Source organism: Lethenteron reissneri, chromosome 40 (genome assembly GCF_015708825.2).
Source record: "Lethenteron reissneri isolate LAM-NWPU_2019-01 chromosome 40, ASM1570882v1, whole genome shotgun sequence".
Classification (NCBI taxonomy): Eukaryota; Metazoa; Chordata; class Hyperoartia; order Petromyzontiformes; family Petromyzontidae; genus Lethenteron; species Lethenteron reissneri.
In genome coordinates, this window is record NC_083818.1 from 4,488,610 (window position 1) to 4,509,635 (window position 21,026).

The 21,026-nt window shown below is 52.4% G+C and overlaps 1 protein-coding gene across 2 annotated transcripts in view; it reads right to left on the minus strand.

Moving 5' to 3' along the window:
- Window positions 1-15,591, minus strand: part of LOC133352432 (solute carrier family 25 member 36-like) — a 25,129-nt gene extending 9,538 nt beyond the window's left edge. Inside the window, exons 1-5 of one of the 2 annotated variants that reach the window (XM_061568073.1) lie at window positions 15,510-15,591; window positions 9,773-10,018; window positions 8,822-8,899; window positions 3,705-3,805; window positions 2,452-2,518 (exon numbers count right to left, since the gene is read on the minus strand). In XM_061568073.1, coding sequence (XP_061424057.1) covers window positions 2,452-2,518; window positions 3,705-3,805; window positions 8,822-8,899; window positions 9,773-10,018; window positions 15,510-15,550 — 533 coding nt within the window. In that variant the 5' untranslated portion in view covers window positions 15,551-15,591. The remainder of the gene's footprint in view (window positions 1-2,451; window positions 2,519-3,704; window positions 3,806-8,821; window positions 8,900-9,772; window positions 10,019-15,509) is intronic. The other variant, XM_061568072.1, reaches the window with a different exon arrangement.
- Window positions 15,592-21,026: the final 5,435 nt, after the last annotated feature.

Genomic DNA, 21,026 nt, shown 5'->3' on the forward strand with positions numbered 1-21,026 from the left:
AACCTCCCTCCCTTACCTCCCTCCCTAACCTCCCTCCCTCCCTAACCTCCCTCCCTCCCTTACCTCCCTCCCTCCCTCACCTCCCTCCCTAACCTCCCTCTCTTACCTCCCTCCCTAACCTCCCTCCCTCCCTTACCTCCCTCCCTCCCTCCCTTACCTCCCTCCCTCCCTCACCTCCCTCCCTCCCTCCCTCACCTCCCACCCTTACCTCCCTCCCTCCCTCACCTCCCTCACCTCCCTCCCTGACCTCCCTCCCTCCCTCCCTTGCTCTCAGTGTACTCTTGCCCGCTTGTAAAGGTCACACCTCCTGCTGCTGTATAACCGCTGTCACAGCCTCCACACTCATTAACCCGGCGGCGGCGGCGGCACCGACGGAACAGATGTCATCTCAGGAGAGAGAACGCTTGGGAGGTGTGGCAAACCACAGAGAAATACCAAATCTCTGTGGCCCTAGATTTAACCGATAACATGTCACTTTTCTTGTTCACCAGTTAAGGCCCTCTTAAGCTATGTAACTCTTTTTCAGAAGCGACCTGGCAGTCCCAAACAATATCCCAACGAAGTGGCTTATCATCATCCTCATCATCACGTGGAAACTGACAGCAGCCAAATACTCTAAACGCGTGATTCTAAATGTGAAAGGAAAAACGGGAGGGCCCGGAGAAAAATCCACGCGACCACGGGGAGAGAGACACCGCAAACGCCAAATGTACAGGCGTCAGGGTTGGGATCGAACCCAAGACCTTCTGTACACCAGGCGAGGTGGTTACCATTTCGCGTTCCGAGTATTTGGCTGCTGCTATAAATGTCCACACGATGATAAGCCACTTCGTTGAGCTAACATTTGTGGCCAGGTCGCTTCTAAAAAAGAGCAATATAGCCCAGTGGGGCCTTAGCTGGTAAAATAAAAAGTTTCAGTTTATTTTAGTGAACAGCGTTTTTAAACGCTGCCCGCGATCGTCTCATCTCTCTGCTCCACAACGCGCTCGCTACAACGCCGGCTCGCGACGGCAAGAAGCGTCGCTCGGGCAATACATCGACTCAAGCGCAAGCTGGCCTTCGCAGCGTGGCTTGATCGTTTTTGTGTTGTTTGCCCCCCCCCACCCCGCACCTCCGATTAGCACGGTTGGCTATGCACGTACGTTGCAGAAGTTCAGCATACACACGTGCATACGAGGCTTGATGTTCGCCAAGTGTCAAGGTGTTTTGTTAAATGTGATAAATAAGCCGATGCTGTTTGGGTAAATTGAGCAATTTCTACTCGTCTACTTTTTTGTTCCTAAAAAAACGAGTTTTTATCATTCGCGTGAAGTTTGTTATTTTGTTTGTGATTATTACAGCCGTCATCATCGGCCCTGATCTATCCACTGCTGGATGAGGTCTCCCCCCCCCACCCCCCACCCCACCCCCTCTCACAATCCTGCAACGTAACAATCCGGCCTCCCACTTTCCTTGACGCCTCGCGTTTTATAAAAAAATATTTTTTTAGCCTACCTACCTAACGAACCTAAGCAAATTTTGAAAGTTAATTTGTGATTATATTGTGAACCTCTCCTTAACAACAACAAACGGGGAGGCGGGAATAAGCACAAAGGACGCTCATCGCAACCTCCGCCGTGGCCTCTGCGAGGAACAACAGAAAGCAACGTTCATTGGGGTCACCGCAACCGCAGGCCAAGGCCACCGCCCAAAGCCGCCAATTTAGCACCCGGGCAGATCAAGCAGCAACGCACGTGCAGAGCCAGCCGCACGGCGGAACAAAACACGATTCGGAGACAAACCTTGAGAAAACCTCAACACAGACGCCCAGATTCGCTTTCCGACGAGGCAAATCCGTTTTGGTGGCGGGGAGGGAGGGGAGGTGAGGGTGGGAGGCGAGGTGAGGGGAGAGAGGGGAGGGAGGCGAGGTGAGGGTGGAAGCGAAGCGAGGGAGGGAGGGAGGTGAGGGGCGGGAGGGAGGGGAGGGGCGGGAGGGAGGGGAGGTGAGGGGAGGGAGGCGAGGGGAGGGAGGTGAGGGGAGGGAGGGGAGGGAGGGAGATAGGCGAGGTGAGGTGAGGGAGGGGAGGCGAGGGGAGGGAGGGAGGCGAGGGAGGGGAGGGAGGGAGGGGAGGGGAGGGAGGCGAGGGGAGGTGAGGGAGGGGAGGGAGGTGAGGTGAGGGAGGGGAGGTGAGGTGAGGGTGGGAGCGAAGCGAGGGAGGCGAGGGGAGGGAGGGGAGGGCGGGAGGGAGGGGCGGGAGGTGAGGGGCGGGAGGGAGGCGAGGGGAGGGAGGCAAGGGGAGGGAGGCAAGGGGAGGGAGGGGAGGGAGGGGAGGGAGGGGTGGCGAGGGGAGGGAGGCAAGGGGAGGGAGGGGAGGGAGGGAGGGGAGGGGAGGGGAGGGAGGGGAGGGAGGGAGGGGAGGCGAGGGGAGGGAGGTGAGGGATGTCACATGTCGAGCGGCCGCGCTGCGTTACCTGCTCTCGAGCTGCATTCTAGTTTTTACGAGCCAGATTGGGTTCGTGGCGCTGATAGCGGTGAACCCTGCCGAGAGGGGGGAGGGCGGCAACCACCGGTGTGGGTGAAGCGAAGACGAGCGCTCGGCGAGTCGAACCGAAGCGACCGTGCGGCGGATCGCGAGCGCGGCCACGACTCCCCGTGGTGAGATGTTTACTACCTCGCCTGGTATACAGGAGGTCGTGGGTTCGATCCCGACCCTGACGCCTGCTGCTGTATATTTGGAGTTTGCGTGTCTCTCTCTCCCCATGGTGAGATGTTAACTACCTCGCCTGGTATACAGGAGGTCGTGGGTTCGATCCCGACCCTGACGCCTGCTGCTGTATATTTGGAGTTTGCGTGTCTCTCTCTCTCTCCCTGTGGTCGCGTGGATTTTTCTCCGGGTCCTCCGGTTTTTCCCCTCCACATTTGACTGCTATGCATTTCCACGTGACGATGACAAGCCACTTGGTTGAGCTGCCAATTGCGGCCAAAACGCTTCTGAAAAAGAGCTACACAGCTCACGTGTGGCCTTACCTGGTAATAGACAAAAAGTTAATAAAGTTTATTGAATGCCTGAAAATTCGTCCTTGTGAACCGGTGACACTCTCAACCCCTCCGGTGTGACGGCGGCCCCCCAGCAAACACCACCGGCCCCCCCCCCCCCACCCCCACGCTGCCACCACCCACCCCTCGTGATGTCAAGGCCACGATACACGGTAGGTCGCAGCAGTGTTGCGCCATTGTACGTACGGCACGGCACGGTTACAGCACGGTAGAGTACAGCATGGTGCTGCATGGTACAGCATGGTGCTGCATGGTACAGCGGGTGCTGCATGTAACGACACGGGGCGGCATCGTACGGTATGGTACAGCACGGCATGCTAGAGCAGGTACAAACATGCTACGACACGGTCAAGCACAAAACAGCATGGCACAGCGTAGTACTACAAGGTACAGCAGGTACAGCATGGTATGGTACATGGTTACAACATGGTTACAGCATGGTACTAGACAGCATGCTAAAGCATGATGCTGCACGGTAGAACTGGTAGAGCATGGCTTTGCAGGGTACGGTACAGCATGGTACTGTGGGGTACAGCATGGCACAGCAAATACAGCATGGTTCAATACAGTATGCTACATCCAGGCACTGCGCGGTACAGCAGGCACGGCATGGTACAGCAGGCACGGCACGCTGCGACAGAGAAAGGCAGAGGCTCGCGGCTCGTACCGGCCGTGGCAGCGGAGCACATGTGCACTGGCGGAGACTCGGCCTGGAAGACGGAGTTGTAGTGCTCCTTGGCGGAGGAGTAGGCCGCAAAGTAGATGGCGCTGGGGGGAGAGGGGGGGGGAGAGAGCAGCAGCAGCGAGCGGGGGAACTTTCAAGGGTTGTTTTTGCGCTTCGCAGCGAAGGTTTCGCGCGATACGAACGGCACGTCGGTGAAGGGTCGCGCTGCATTTCGGGGAAGGCCCAACGCTCGGGGAGGAAACCACGACGCTCAAAGGAATTCACGAAACCGGCGGTGTGTAAAAGAGTCCTGGGACTCGGATGTGGCTTTCCTGGATAAATAATTAATCATAGGCATGGGTGTGCGCGTGTGTGTGTGCGTGCGAGCGAAGACACTGTGTGTGGGGAGCGGTAGTGCAGTGGTTAGCGCAGTGCGCTAAGAGTATTTGGCTGCTATCAATGTCCACGTGACGACAAGCAACTTCGCTGAGTTGGTAAAATAGAAACAGTTTAGTTTTAGAACCTAGCGAATTCAAATTTGATTTACGCTCACGGCTAACATTGACAAAGGACATCTGAACTCATTATGGGAATCCCCTAGGTTGACTCCACCTTAAACGTGGGCCCGGGCGTGGTGTCAGCCACACCACCCCCCCCCCCAGACCCCCGTGCATCCAAGCGTCCTTCACATGTGCTCGCTAAACGGCACCTGCCCCAACAGTCTGTTCAAGGGCTATACAGGGGTGATCTTTGCCTGTGTGCAGGCACCGTGGTCACAAGCTTGTGGTGTACTGCAGAACAGGAGCACAGCTTGTGGTGTACTGCAGAGCAGCAGTACAGCTTGTGGTGTACTGCAGAGCAGCAGTACAGCTTGTGGTGTACTGCAGAGCAGCAGTACAGCTTGTGGTGTACTGCAGAGCAGCAGTACAGCTTGTGGTGTACTGCAGAGCAGGAGTACAGCTTGTGGTGTACTGCAGAGCAGGAGTACAGCTTGTGGTGTACTGCAGAGCAGCGCAGCATAGCTGTGTGTACTGCAGAGCAGGAGTACAGCTTGTGGTGTACTGCAGAGCAGGAGTACAGCTTGTGGTGTACTGCAGAGCAGCAGCACAGCTTGTGGTGTACTGCAGAGCAGGAGCACAGCTTGTGGTGTACTGCAGAGCAGCAGTACAGCTTGTGGTGTACTGCAGAGCAGCAGTACAGCTTGTGGTGTACTGCAGAGCAGGAGTACAGCTTGTAGTGTACTGCAGAGCAGCAGCACAGCTTGTGGTGTACTGCAGAGCAGGAGTACAGCTTGTGGTGTACTGCAGAGCAGGAGTACAGCTTGTGGTGTACTGCAGAGCAGCAGCACAGCTTGTGGTGTACTGCAGAGCAGGAGTACAGCTTGTGGTGTACTGCAGAGCAGCAGTACAGCTTGTGGTGTACTGCAGAGCAGGAGTACAGCTTGTGGTGTACTGCAGAGCAGGAGCACAGCTTGTGGTGTACTGCAGAGCAGCAGTACAGCTTGTAGTGTACTGCAGAGTAGGAGCACAGCTTGTGGTGTACTGCAGAGTAGGAGTACAGCTTGTGGTGTACTGCAGAGCAGGAGTACAGCTTATAGTGTACTGCAGAGCAGCAGCACAGCTTGTGGTGTACTGCAGAGCAGCAGTACAGCTTGTAGTGTACTGCAGAGCAGGAGTACAGCTTGTAGTGTACTGCAGAGCAGGAGCACAGCTTGTGGTGTACTGCAGAGTAGCAGTACAGCTTGTGGTGTACTGCAGAGCAGGAGTACAGCTTGTAGTGTACTGCAGAACAGCAGTACAGCTTGTGGTGTACTGCAGAACAGCAGCACAGCTTGTGGTGTACTGCAGAACAGCAGCACAGCTTGTAGTGTACTGCAGAGCAGGAGTACAGCTTGTGGTGTACTGCAGAGTAGGAGCACAGCTTGTGGTGTACTGCAGAGCAGGAGTACAGCTTGTGGTGTACTGCAGAGTAGGAGTACAGCTTGTGGTGTACTGCAGAGCAGGAGCACAGCTTGTAGTGTACTGCAGAGCAGCAGTACAGCTTGTGGTGTACTGCAGAGTAGCAGTACAGCTTGTGGTGTACTGCAGAGCAGCAGTACAGCTTGTGGTGTACTGCAGAGTAGGAGTACAGCTTGTGGTGTACTGCAGAGCAGCAGTACAGCTTGTGGTGTACTGCAGAGTAGCAGTACAGCTTGTGGTGTACTGCAGAGCAGCAGTACAGCTTGTGGTGTACTGCAGAGCAGGAGTACAGCTTGTGGTGTACTGCAGAGCAGCAGTACAGCTTGTGGTGTACTGCAGAGTAGCAGTACAGCTTGTGGTGTACTGCAGAGCAGGAGCACAGCTTGTGGTGTACTGCAGAGCAGCAGTACAGCTTGTGGTGTACTGCAGAGTAGCAGTACAGCTTGTGGTGTACTGCAGAGCAGCAGTACAGCTTGTGGTGTACTGCAGAGTAGGAGTACAGCTTGTAGTGTACTGCAGAGTAGGAGTACAGCTTGTGGTGTACTGCAGAGCAGCAGTACAGCTTGTGGTGTACTGCAGAGTAGCAGTACAGCTTGTGGTGTACTGCAGAGCAGCAGTACAGCTTGTGGTGTACTGCAGAGCAGGAGTACAGCTGGTGGTGTACTGCAGAACAGGAGCACAGCTTGTGGTGTACTGCAGAGTAGGAGCACAGCTTGTGGTGTACTGCAGAACAGGAGCACAGCTTGTGGTGTACTGCAGAGTAGGAGTACAGCTTGTGGTGTACTGCAGAACAGGAGCACAGCTTGTGGTGTACTGCAGAGCAGGAGCACAGCTTGTGGTGTACTGCAGAACAGGAGTACAGCTTGTGGTGTACTGCAGAGTAGGAGCACAGCTTGTGGTGTACTGCAGAACAGGAGCACAGCTTGTGGTGTACTGCAGAGTAGGAGTACAGCTTGTGGTGTACTGCAGAGTAGGAGCACAGCTTGTGGTGTACTGCAGAACAGGAGCACAGCTTGTGGTGTACTGCAGAGTAGGAGTACAGCTTGTGGTGTACTGCAGAACAGGAGCACAGCTTGTGGTGTACTGCAGAGCAGGAGCACAGCTTGTGGTGTACTGCAGAACAGGAGCACAGCTTGTGGTGTACTGCAGAGTAGGAGCACAGCTTGTGGTGTACTGCAGAGCAGCAGTACAGCTTGTAGTGTACTGCAGAGCAGGAGCACAGCTTGTGGTGTACTGCAGAGCAGGAGTACAGCTTGTGGTGTACTGCAGAGCAGCAGTACAGCTTGTAGTGTACTGCAGAGTAGGAGCACAGCTTGTGGTGTACTGCAGAGCAGGAGTACAGCTTGTGGTGTACTGCAGAGCAGCAGTACAGCTTGTAGTGTACTGCAGAGCAGCAGTACAGCTTGTAGTGTACTGCATAGCAGGAGCACAGCTTGTGGTGTACTGCAGAGCAGCAGTACAGCTTGTAGTGTACTGCAGAGCAGGAGCACAGCTTGTGGTGTACTGCAGAGTAGGAGCACAGCTTGTGGTGTACTGCAGAGCAGGAGTACAGCTTGTGGTGTATTGCAGAGCAGCAGTACAGCTTGTAGTGTACTGCATAGCAGGAGCACAGCTTGTGGTGTACTGCAGAGCAGCAGTACAGCTTGTAGTGTACTGCAGAGCAGGAGCACAGCTTGTGGTGTACTGCAGAGTAGGAGCACAGCTTGTGGTGTACTGCAGAGCAGGAGCACAGCTTGTGGTGTACTGCAGAGCAGGAGCACAGCTTGTGGTGTACTGCAGAGTAGGAGCACAGCTTGTAGTGTACTGCAGAGAAGGAGTACAGCTTGTAGTGTACTGCAGAGAAGGAGTACAGCTTGTAGTGTACTGCAGAGCAGGAGCACAGCTTGTGGTGTACTGCAGAGCAGGAGTACAGCTTGTGGTGTACTGCAGAGTAGGAGCACAGCTTTTAGTGTACTGCAGAGAAGGAGTACAGCTTGTAGTGTACTGCAGAGAAGGAGTACAGCTTGTGGTGTACTGCAGAGCAGGAGTACAGCTTGTGGTGTACTGCAGAACAGGAGCACAGCTTGTAGTGTACTGCAGAGCAGGAGCACAGCTTGTAGTGTACTGCAGAGCAGGAGTACAGCTTGTAGTGTACTGCAGAGAAGGAGTACAGCTTGTGGTGTACTGCAGAACAGGAGTACAGCTTGTAGTGTACTGCAGAACAGGAGCACAGCTTGTGGTGTACTGCAGAGCAGGAGTACAGCTTGTAGTGTACTGCAGAGCAGCAGTACAGCTTGTAGTGTACTGCAGAGCAGGAGCACAGCTTGTGGTGTACTGCAGAGCAGGAGCACAGCTTGTGGTGTACTGCAGAGCAGCAGCACAGCTTGTGGTGTACTGCAGAGCAGGAGCACAGCTTGTGGTGTACTGCAGAGCAGGAGCACAGCTTGTGGTGTACTGCAGAGCAGGAGCACAGCTTGTGGTGTACTGCAGAGTAGGAGCACAGCTTGTAGTGTACTGCAGAGAAGGAGTACAGCTTGTAGTGTACTGCAGAGAAGGAGTACAGCTTGTAGTGTACTGCAGAGCAGGAGCACAGCTTGTGGTGTACTGCAGAGCAGGAGTACAGCTTGTGGTGTACTGCAGAGTAGGAGCACAGCTTTTAGTGTACTGCAGAGAAGGAGTACAGCTTGTAGTGTACTGCAGAGAAGGAGTACAGCTTGTGGTGTACTGCAGAGCAGGAGTACAGCTTGTGGTGTACTGCAGAACAGGAGCACAGCTTGTAGTGTACTGCAGAGCAGGAGCACAGCTTGTAGTGTACTGCAGAGCAGGAGTACAGCTTGTAGTGTACTGCAGAGAAGGAGTACAGCTTGTGGTGTACTGCAGAACAGGAGTACAGCTTGTAGTGTACTGCAGAACAGGAGCACAGCTTGTGGTGTACTGCAGAGCAGGAGTACAGCTTGTAGTGTACTGCAGAGCAGCAGTACAGCTTGTAGTGTACTGCAGAGCAGGAGCACAGCTTGTGGTGTACTGCAGAGCAGGAGCACAGCTTGTGGTGTACTGCAGAGCAGCAGCACAGCTTGTGGTGTACTGCAGAGCAGGAGCACAGCTTGTGGTGTACTGCAGAGCAGGAGCACAGCTTGTGGTGTACTGCAGAGCAGGAGTACAGCGAGGGGCTCTGGTTCTTACCGCGACGGGGCCACTCCTACCAGGTTGGGACCCAGACCCCGGAACAGGGACCGGACTCCCTCCTTCTCCACTATCGTCCTGACAACACGCGAAGGGGGTGGGGGGCGTGGGGATACGCGGGAGGTCACTACCGTCCACACAGGGGCGCCGTATCGATTCGCTGCCACGCAAGTTGTTGCTCAACGTCAACATCGGCCGTACGACAAACGCCGTCTGGAATGCAGGTTGTTTTCTTTCTCACAATCCTGGCTATCGCCTGATGAAGCTGGTTGTTGTAATCACCAGCGAAACGTTTCCATAGTCAAACTGTACATGTTGTGGGTTTACTTTCCAACACACAACCGGTGGGCTGAAGTAGTAACCACTTTGCACGTTTTGTTTAGGTGACACAACTTTTTATTAATTGGGCTTCGCCGGGTGTTGGCGGGTTTAACGACACATTTATATTTACATGAAAGCCTACTACAACGTGCTAGACAGAATGCTGCTTCATTGGCACCGTCTGTCATTTACAAGCATTCACTACACGCATGATGTCAGTCAGTACGACGCGAGGCTGCAGCGTCGGCACATCACCTCCACGTGTTTCGACATGTTCGCGACGCGTGTGACGTCAGCGGCACGACACGGCTCGGCACGACTTCTGCAGTGGTAAAATAACCGTGGCCCCTCGCGAGTTACGCCGGGGGCCAGCTCGGCTCGGCTCGGTTACGCAGTGGAAAATCGGTGCTAGCGGGAAAACCGGGTGGCAGCGTCTGTTGTTGATGCTGTTATTATTTCGATTTAAAGCTTTCGTGACTGCAGGGATTCATCTTCTTGGTTCTTTTGGTAAAACGTATGTTTAATTTTTATGATTTTATTATTTTCCTTCTACGTGACTTTACCGCAAGAACCAAGAAGCTGTTATTATCATTATCGCTGGTGCACAGGTGCCCGCCCGCCGTGGCTCACCTGAGACACTGTGCCAAGCTCGGCGTGGCGACGCGGGCGGCGGTGACGGTGCCGCCGCCGCCGGGCACCGCGCCGGCTCCGTGAAGCGCCAGCGAGCCGGGCGCCACGAGCTGCCGGCACGGGGCGAGCGCGAGCGGCGCAGGGGCCACGCCGGAGCGGAGTCCCGACAGGGAGCCCGACGACTGCAGGCGAGTCTTCACCACCTCCAGCGGGCACGTGAGCACCGCGCCCAGCGTGCCGCCGCAGCTGCGCACAAACAAAGACGAACATCTTCGTGGTTCTTTCGGTAAAGTCACGTAGAATGGAAATAATAAAGTAATAAACATATTGTGAGAATTGTTTTATGATGTTTTATTTTTTTTATTTTATTATTTTCATTCTACGTGACTTTACCGAAAGAACCAAGAAGATGAATCCCTGCAGTCACGAAAGCTTTAAATCGAAAAGACAAACATTTAAACTATTTGTATTTTAACAGAGTAAGGCCCACTGAGCTGTCCAGGCCTTTGTCATAAGCGACCTGGCTACCACAAATGATAGCTCAACGAAGTGGCTTCATCATCGCGTGCAAATTTACAGCAGCCAAAATACTCTAAACGCATTGTTTCTAAATGTGGAGGGGAAAAACTGGAGGCCACGGAGAAAAATCCACGCGACTACGGGAAGAGAGGCACGCAAACTCCATATATACAGCAGTCGTCGGGGTCGGGACCGAACCCACGACCTCCTGTATACCAGGTGAGGTAGCTAACATCTCATCACCACGATCCCCCCGTATAGCCTCTAACAGTGCTGTTAGCAAGCAGCACTGATCAAGGCCAGCACGGCACACGAGGGGATGGGTGGCCAACATCACATCCGACCGCCTCTGCCTCCCCGGTGGCGATGTTTACGCACCGCACCAGGTGGTCATTTTAGGCCGCGTCGACTTAGGGGAGGACTCCGACACATACACACGCAACTTTCATATCTATTTTCCTAGAATTTCGGCTCAATTGCCTTACGTATATTATTGCCTGCCTGCGTGCGAACAAAAGTGACGCCACCCGCTACAGCATGACATCAATGTTGGAAGGTAAAAACACAGAAGCAACGCCGTTAACAGCCAGTCAGTGGCGTAGTAACGACATTATCAGCTCAGGGGGTCCGCGCATAGCTGCCAAACCATACGGTTTACCCGTATTCTTGTACAGGGAAATTGTGTTTTCAGGTCCGTACGGTGCACAGCCGTTTCAATACGGGTAAACATTTATTTGTGTCTATTTGTTTGTGTTTCTCTCCTAGTGATGGCACTTTGTAGGATGCACGTTGAGATTAATAAGGGTACGGGGTGACGAATGAGGTCTGAATTGGTCGGCTGCTTGCGTTGTGGCCGAAACGTCGTGAGAATGATTTTATTATGTTTTATTTTTTTTATTTTATTATTTCCATTCTACGTGACTTTACCGAAAAAACCAAGAAGATGATTCCGGTTATCCGGATCGGCCACCACTTCCGGTTCCTGCTCTCCATTAACAGTAGGCATACGAAAGAGGGCAGCTGCAAGTTCTCAATGAAATAAAACTACAAATGCATAATCACCCCACAACTATAATGTGTATCATCTCCAAGCATTATTTTCTGATTTAAAAAAAAAATCTGCGTAAAATTCGAATGTATTGGGAGTGCATCAGCCGCACCTAGTTTACACAACAAAGGCTCATTCCTAACAGCGTGCTTCAGCCGAACCTCACAAAAATAATATCCAGTGCCTACCTTGGCTCCTCCCACCCTCAACCAGTATATATACAAGGACTGTTTTCTTGGAATTTCTCCCACTTGATACAGCTATCGTGCTGTGACGGTTCCACCTGAAGACGGAAGCTTGTGTTGCCTCCGAAACGTCGTGATTTTTATTTTACTTTTATTAATTTTAATTTTTTACCTACGTGACTTTACCGAAAAAACCTAAAAATATGAATCCTTGCAGTCACGAAAGCTTCAAATCTCGAAGCACATCTAAAAGCCGATCTCCATCGCATACAAGTGCCATCGACTCAGCAGCGGACATAGCACTGCTTCACGACGAGTGTGGGTTTCCGGGAAACTGTCAAGGTCACGTAAAACCTCGCGCGAGAACGAACGAGCGTTACGCGATGGCTTACATAACACGAATATTATTTAATTTAAAACAAACCCGTGCAGAGAATGTGTAGTGTCATCACGTGACGCGTGTCAAATATAATGTCGAGACTTTTAGCATTCGGAGTGAAGCAGTGTGGCTCTTAGCCTGGGGGGGAGGGTGGGTGATGCCCTTTCTGGGGGGTGCGGGACATGGCCAGATTTCTTTTTTGGAAAGGTCAACCATCGAAAACACAAATTGGACCACGGACAGGTAAGTACAATTTACTTTGTTTCATTAAACCCTATGTATTCATTAATATTGTACATTGTTTTAACGATTGAGAATCAAAGGGTTCTGCAGTGAAAGGTAAAGAACCACTGGTTTATAAACACATTCCTGCGGAGGGAGCTGATAGAAACGTTGGGTTGCTCGGTCAATGGGCAGGGTCAACGGCGGCGTGGTGTATTCCGCAAATATGCCCGACTGTGAGGGCGGGCACAAGCCGGCGTGAGTAGGTTAAACGTTGAGTTTTATAAGGGCACCACGGGGTGACCAGCCCCTTTCCACCCAGCCCCTCCCCACCCAGCCCTCCCCACCCAGCCCCTCCCCTCCCCACCCAGCCCTCCCCAACCAGCCCCTCCCCAACCAGCCCCTCCCCACTGAGCCCCTCCCCACCCTCCCCACCCACCCAGCCCCTCCCTCCCCACTCAGCCCCTCCCTGCACGACAGACACAATAATCCCCTGTGGGCTGGTGTAACCAGGAGGTTCCTACCAGTAAAATGTTCTCTCGCATCACTTGTAGGGGAGGGAGGGACAGAGTGGAGTTTGCGAGCACCTATCAACAACGCCCAGGCAGCACAGCCAATTCGAGTGGGATCACTCGCCCACACACACGCGCTGTGCTGCCTGCCGTGCTAGCAACGAATTGACACGTTTCGTTTCGGTGACACAAACATTACCAATAGGCTCTGTGTGTCGGGTGGCGTCGGGTTTAACGACACATTTATATTTCGAGTTAAAGCTTCTTTCGTGACTGCAGGGATCCATCTTCTTGGTTCTTTCGGTAAAGTCACGTAGAATGGAAATAATAAAATAATAAAAATAAAACATAATAAAATGAAATATTATGTTTTATTTTTATAATTTTTTCTTTCGGTAAAGTCACGTAGAATGGAAATTATAAAATAATAAAAATAAAACATAATAAAATTAAATATTATGTTTTATTTTTATTATTTTATTATTTCCATTCTACGTGACTTTATCGAAAGAACCAAGAAGACACATTTATATGCACGCGATCTCACCCCACAAAACCTCTATTATTTTGGTTAATTACTAGTCGCGAAAGTCCTCCTCCTGCCACTGCTACTGCTGCGTGTTAATCGCCTGGCACAGCGAACCGTCCGTCCAGTTTGGGGTTCATCACAGCAGAGAGGTCAATGGATGATACAGGAACCCTGGGAATGTTGCACACGATGTCGTCAGATCTCAGGAGCTACGCGCAGCTTGGAGCCACGTGAACACGTAGCAGCGGTAGTAGAGCTTACGCCACCAAGATCATGCATCAGATCGCGTGGATAGAAATCTGTGTCGTTAAACCCGCCACCACCCGGCACAGCCAACGTGGTGAAGCATGGTCAAACAATCCCGCCCCTCGCCAATGAGTGACACTGCGCGAGGTGGCCTTCATCCAGCAGTGGAGTTGACACGGGGGCTGGCAGGTGAACTGAAGCAGCTTGGTTATCTTCAATACCACAAGTTAATAAGCGCTCACAGCGGCTGCTGGGCCCGAATGCTGTTAGGAGCGAGCAGCAACAGCGCCTATAAAGGCGGCATCTGGGGCACACGGGGAGCGGTGGTGGTGGTGGCGGCGGCGGCGGTGGTGGTGGTGGTGGCGGTGGTGATGGTGGTGGCGGTGGTGGTGGTGATGGTGGTGGCGGTGGTGGCAGTGGTGAGTGTTGGTGAGTGGTTGGTGAGTGGTGAGTGAGTGGTTGACGAGTGGTGAGTGTGAGTGTTGGTGAGTGTTGAGTGTTGGTGAGTGTTGGTGAGTGAGTGTTGGTGAGTGATTGGTGAGTGTTGGTGAGTGGTGAGTGTTGACGAGTGGTTGACGAGTGGTTGACGAGTGGTTGACGAGTGGTTGACGAGTGGTTCGTGAGCGGTGAGTGGTGAGTGATCGTCGAGTGTTTAAGTGTGCCAGAGGTTGGTTAGTGGTGAGTGATTGGTGAGCGGCTGGCGAGGGTGAGGCTGTCTAGCGGTGAGTGTTTGACGAGTGGTTGGTGAGTGAGTGGTGAGTGTTGGTGAGTTGTGAGTGGTTGGTGAGTGAGTGGTGAGTGATTGACGAGTGTTTGGTGAGTGAGTGGTGAGTGTTTGACGAGTGATTGACGAGTGGTTGGTGAGTGAGTGGTGAGTGATTGACGAGTGGTTGGTGAGTGAGTGGTGAGTGTTTGACGAGTGGTTGGTGAGTGAGTGGTGAGTGTTGGTGAGTGGTGAGTGGTTGGTGAGTGAGTGGTGAGTGATTGACGAGTGGTTGGTGAGTGAGTGGTGAGTGTTTGACGAGTGGTTGGTGAGTGAGTGGTGAGTGTTGGTGAGTGGTGAGTGGTTGGTGAGTGAGTGGTGAGTGATTGACGAGTGTTTGGTGAGTGAGTGGTGAGTGTTTGACGAGTGATTGACGAGTGGTTGGTGAGTGAGTGGTGAGTGCTTGACGAGTGTTTGGTGAGTGAGTGGTGAGTGTTTGACGAGTGATTGACGAGTGGTTGGTGAGTGAGTGGTGAGTGCTTGACGAGTGTTTGACGAGTGTTTGACATGTGGTTGGTGAGTGTTTGACGAGTGATTGACGAGTGAGTGGTGAGTGTTTGACGAGTGGTTGGTGAGTGTTTGACGAGTGGTTGGTGAGTGGTTGATGAGTGAGTGGTGAGTGTTTGACGAGTGGTTGACGAGTGTTTGACGAGTGGTTGACGAGTGGTGAGTGTTTGACGAGTGGTTGGTGAGTGAGTGGTGAGTGAGTGGTGAGTGAGTGGTGAGTGGTTGACGAGTGTTTGACGAGTGGTTGGTGAGTGTTTGACGAGTGGTTGGTGAGTGGTTGGTGAGTGAGTGGTGAGTGGTTGACGAGTGTTTGACGACTGGTTGGTGAGTGAGTGGTGAGTGATTGACGAGTGTTTGGTGAGTGGCGAGTGTTTGGCGAGTGTTTGACGAGTGAGTAGTGAGTGAGTGTTTAACGAGTGGTTGGTGAGTGAGTGGTGAGTGTTTGACGAGTGGTGAGTGTTTGGCGAGTGTTTGGCGAGTGTTTGGCGAGTGGTTGGTGAGTGAGTGGTGAGTGTTTGGCGAGTGGTTGGTGAGTGAGTGGTGAGTGTTTGGCGAGTGGTTGGTGAGTGAGTGGTGAGTGTTTGGCGAGTGTTTGGCGAGTGTTTGGCGAGTGGTTGGTGAGTGAGTGGTGAGTGTTTGGCGAGTGGTTGGTGAGTGAGTGGTGAGTGTTTGGCGAGTGGTTGGTGAGTGAGTGGTGAGTGTTTGGCGAGTGTTTGGCGAGTGTTTGGCGAGTGGTTGGTGAGTGAGTGGTGAGTGTTTAGCGAGTGTTTGGCGAGTGTTTGGCGAGTGTTTGGCGAGTGTTTGGCGAGTGTTTGGCGAGTGGTTACCCGCCGGCGAACAGATGAACACGCGCGTCTGCAGCCGCCATGCCTCCACTCGCCGTCTCCTTCACCGTGACCCCGCTGACCCCGCGGCGCGCCACGTGGTCTGGACACCCCCCACACGCCCCGCCCCCCGCACGCCCCGCCCCCCGCACGCCCCGCCCCCCACACGCCCCGCCCCCCACACGCCCCGCCCCCCGCACGCCCCGCCCCCCGCACGCCCCGCCCCCCGCACGCCCCGCCCCCCGCACGCCCCGCCCCCACACGCCCCGCCGCCCACACGCCCCGCCCCCCACACGCCCCGCCCCCCGCACGCCCCGCCCCCCGCACGCCCCGCCCCCCGCACGCCCCGCCCCCCGCACGCCCCGCCCCCCGCACGCCCCGCCCCCCACACGCCCCGCCCCCCACACGCCCCGCCCCCCACACGCCCCGCCCCCACACGCCCCGCCCCGCCCCCCACACGCCCCGCCCCCCGGCACGCCCCGCCCCCTGGCACGCCCCACCCCCCCGCCAGGCCCCTCGCCCCCATTGGTCGGTGCTGCCAGTGCGCACTATGGAATCTACACCCCGCGTACTTATACGTGGTGGGATATGTAGAGCGAGTGCTCACACACGCGTTAATTATTAAACTACAACGCAGGCGCTCCCCGACTTACGAACGAGTTCGGTTCCTATAAATTTTTCGTGCAACTCTCTCTTGCATTTGTATTGCTACTGCACGCGAAGTGTATACCACGTGTTATTGGTTCTTTCGGTAAAGTCACGTAGAAGGGAAGTAATAAAATAATAAAAATAAAACATAATAAAATAATTCTCACGACGTTTCGGCCACAACGCAAGCAGCCGTCCTCGGGTGAAGAAACAGGTCTGTTTTAATAAAAATAAAACATAATAATTATTTTATTATGTTTTATTTTTTATTACTTAATAAAAATAAAACATAATAAGATAATTATTATGTTTTATTACTTCCATTCTACGTGACTTTACCGAAAGAACCAAGAAGATGAATCCCTGCAGTCACGAAAGCTTTAAATCGAAGTGTATACCCCGTGTTATTGTACAGCAGGTCAAATTGAGATCAGGTCCATATGGCGTACAGCCGTTTCAATATGGGTAACAACAACAACAATTATTGTCTATTTGTTTGTGTTTATCTCCTTGTGATGGGACTTTGTAGGATGAACGTTGAGATGTATAAGGGCACGTGGTGACCAATACGGTCTGAATTGGTCTGTAATAAGGTAGGGAACTGATAAGGGGTTGACAGGTACAAGTTACAGAGATATGTTCGGAAATCGATTTATTCAAATTTACTCCTGTCGATTTCAAACATGTTGTACGGCGTGTACACTAAACACATGAATGGTTTTAAAAGTTGTAGATGTAGATGCCACTGGTTCTTCACGTTCTGCAGTAGTAGATGTTGCTGGTTCTTCACGTTCTGTAGATGTAGATGCCACTGATTCTTCACGTTTTGCAGATGTAGATGCCGCTGGTTCTTCACGTTCTGCAGATGTAGATGCCGCTGGTTCTTCACGTTCTGCAGATGAAGATGCCACTGGTTCTTCACGTTCTGCAGATGTAGATGCCACTGGTTCTTCACGTTTTGCAGATGTAGATGCCGCTGGTTCTTCACGTTCTGCAGATGTAGATGCCGCTGGTTCTTCACGTTCTGCAGATGAAGATGCCACTGGTTCTTCACGTTCTGCAGATGTAGATGCCACTGGTTCTTCACGTTTTGCAGATGTAGATGCCGCTGATTCTTCACGTTTTGCAGATGTAGATGCCACTGGTTCTTCACGTTTTGCAGATGTAGATGCCGCTGGTTCTTCACGTTCTGCAGATGTAGATGCCGCTCGTTCTTCATGTTCTGCAGATGTAGATGCCACTGGTTCTTTACGTTCTGTAGATGTAGATGCCGCTGGTTCTTCATGTTCTGCAGATGTAGATGCCACTGGTTCTTCACGTTCTGCAGATGTAGATAACGATGGTTCTTCACGATCTGCAGATGTAGATGCCACTGGTTCTTCACGTTCTGCAGATGTAGATAACGATGGTTCTTCACGTTCTGCAGATGTAGATGCCGCTGGTTCTTCACATTCTGCAGATGTAGATAACGATGGTTCTTCACGATCTCCAGATGTAGATGCCACCACCGCCATCTATTGCGCGGCGGTTGAACTTACATTTTTCGATCCGAGCAAGCAACTGGACATACGGACAGGTTTGTTTGTATCTCTGAAAGTCCGTCAGTCGAATGTTCGTAAGTAGAGAAGTCCCTGCATTCTAGATTTGAAGCTTTCGTGACTGCAAGGATTCATACGCTTTGGTTTACCGATAAAACCAAAGAGTATGAATCCTGACAGTCACGAAAGCTTCAAATCTAGAATTAATGCCCTCTACGGGGAGGATTTTCACTTATCTGTTAGAGTTTTTAACAGACAACGAGACAGGAAGTCGCAGCTTATCGAGACGCTAACCTTCCTCAAGAGATGCCGCGACAACAAGGTAATACCCATCGCTTTCACACTCACATCTGCTGCTGTGTCCTCACCGAACGCTAAACGGATTCTGTTCCCCAGTTCCGGCCCAAGTCGTTGCCTCCCAGCGCCCCCTCGGCTTCCCAACTTTACCTCCCAGCCCACACCCTGCCCCCCACTCACCATGCCCCCCCCCCCACCTCTTCATCCCCCGCGACTATATAATCCCTCGTCACAGCCATCTCTGAGACACACTTAAGCGGTTGTGCTTTCGCTACGTTGTCCCCACCTGAAGAAGGACGCTTGTGTTGCGCCCGAAACGTCGTGATTTAATTTAGTTGTTTTCATTTATTTTATTATTTTTACCTACGTGACTTTACCGAAAAAAGTCCCTGCATGCTGTACGGTCTGCTCTCCTCTCGCGCAGTAGTTGCGTTCCTGAGGAACACCGCGTCGTGGAGAAATTGCGTTATAATACATAATGATATAATGTAGGTGTAATGCGAGCAAGAATTGAGGGGGGGCAAAGTCTGGGTCACGTGGGGAGTGGGTGGAGTTAGGGTCACGTGGGAGAGAGGATTTAGGGGGAGAACCGGAAGGGGAAAGGGGAGTTGAGACGGAGTGAAACAGGAGGAGGCCACGCTGGGCAGGACGGAGAGAGTGGCGCGGTTGCCACGCGGTGGGAGACGTCGACACCGTCAGCCATCGGTGTCAGACGCAGAGAGCTAGCGGCTGTGGGAGGCTAGCTGTATACGGGGCAGCAGTGAAGCTAGAGAGCGGAGCAGCGGTGTGGCTGCAAGGTGGAGCAGCAGGGAGACTGCCTAACAGAGCAGCAGGGAGACTGCATATCGGAGCAGCAGGGAGACTGCATATCGGGGCAGCCGAGTGGCTGTGGAGAGAACGTCGGGAGGGACGCGGGGCTGAGCGAGGACGCCGTGGTAACGAGATTCTACGAATCCAATAAAGGACAACGGAGATCGACATCTGAGAGAGAGTCCTTTATTACATAGGGAATAAAGCACGGTTCGTGAAAACGCGTGAGATGCGTATGCAGGCCGAATAGAGACTGAAGCACGTGGGTATCATCTAGAGCAGTGGTTCTTCACCTTTACCGAAGCCTTGCACCCCTTTGGTTCTCAATCGTTAAAATACGTGCAATGTTAATACACGCGTAGGGGGTTGATGAAACAAAGTAGTTGTACTGACGTGTCCGTGCTTAATTTGTGTTTTCGATTATTTATCTTCTCAAAAAAATCTGGCCATGTCTCGCACCCCCAGAAAGGGCATCTTGTACCCCTAGGGGATGCGTGATGCACCCCTAGTTAAGAGCCACTCCTCTAGAAGCATCCAACAGCATCCCCAATGCCTCCCCGTGTGTGAAGATGATTCGCTAAGGCCGCCGCTACGACAGCTTATTCCTACTCGCGCGACATAGTTCCGTCCACTCGATCGCGTTACTACATCCAATTCACATCCGCGTTATAAAAATGCCTGGATTATCAGGGGGCATATATAAATTCTACAGCCCATGCTTATCCATCGGAAAGACAGCGTCCGAGAGACCTGTTCTTCACCTGAGGACGGCTGCTTGCGTTGTGGCCGAAACGTCGTGAGAATTATTTTATTATGTTTTATTTTTTATTATTTTATTATTTCCATTCTACGTGACTTTACCGAAAGCACCAAGAAGATGAATCCCTGCAGTCACGAAAGCTTTAAATCGAAACATAGTGGGGTTTACATCTGGGGGAAAGATGAGAGGAGGTTCCACCAGGGAAGCCTCTGGAACGTTCGGGAAGGTCCCAGGAGGGGCGTGGCCAGAGGCGTGGACAGAGGCGGGGCTTAGTCCCGGGAGGGGGATATATGCGGGACCCCGAGCAACGCAAGGGGTCGGTGTTGAAGACTGCCGCTGCTGCCCCACCATCTCCGTCGACCACGCGGCGGCTCGTTCTCCAGCCGCTCCCTAGCGAACCGTCGTCAGCCAGCGGTGCGTTGGAGAGCGGTGTGATCGCCACGTGGCGGGGGGCAGCGTAGCCCCACGAAGAGCGGACGTCCACAAGAGGAAGAGATGGAGAGACGTGGCTGTACCGAGCTTTATTTGAATAAACAACCGAAGTTACTTACCGTGTCGGAGACCACTCATTACAAAAAAAAAGTGTTCCCTGATATATTCATCGTCGCGTTATATACAATTCGCGTTAATGAAAACAACACGCGACGTTATGTGAGAACTGACTGTGATTCTATTGTATGCAGTAGTGTAACGAGCGTGGGGGGCAGGGTTGTGCCTGGGCCCCCCATTGGTGGCCAAAGCTACGAGTTGGGGCCCCCTTGACAACCGCCATGAGATTTGTTTTTCAACAACATTCATAATATGATAATTGGTTTTTTACCCTTCTATCTGGCAACAAAACTGACACCGTTTTTACAAGGAGTCATGTTTGCATAGACCACAATACATGCAGTCATAATGCAAACAAAAAACATAACTCTGATAATGTGCACTGTCCTTGAAGTTGATTGGTCCACACCCGAGACAGCTTTCCTTAGAGCCTAGTCTCACATGGTGTTGGACCAGATGACGGCAAATGAGGTTCCAATGGTGAACATTCATAATAGTTTAACACGTAGGCTTTCGCGACCAGTATTATTCATAATCAAGGTTTTTGGGTTAGACCGCGTGAGTATAAATGTTGCGTCGTAATCCTCCACCACCCGACACAGCCAGTAAGGTTTGTCAAGTCAACAACTCGCCAATTGGTGACTACCTCAGCCCACCGGTGTGTTGGAGAGTAAATCCACAACATTTACAATTTGAATACCGTGACGTTTCGCTGGTAATTACATCATCCAGCATCATCGGGCAATTTGCCAGAATAGTGAAGCAATCCAACTGCCTGCGGTCTTAAATAGAGCAAGATGACGTCATCGCTGAACCCATCAGAGGCGGAGGAGGGTGGTTACTGTAATCATATAATAGATTAGTAATCAGTTAATTAGCATGTGTTTCCTCCTCTGTAGGGAATTGTAGTTTTCAGAT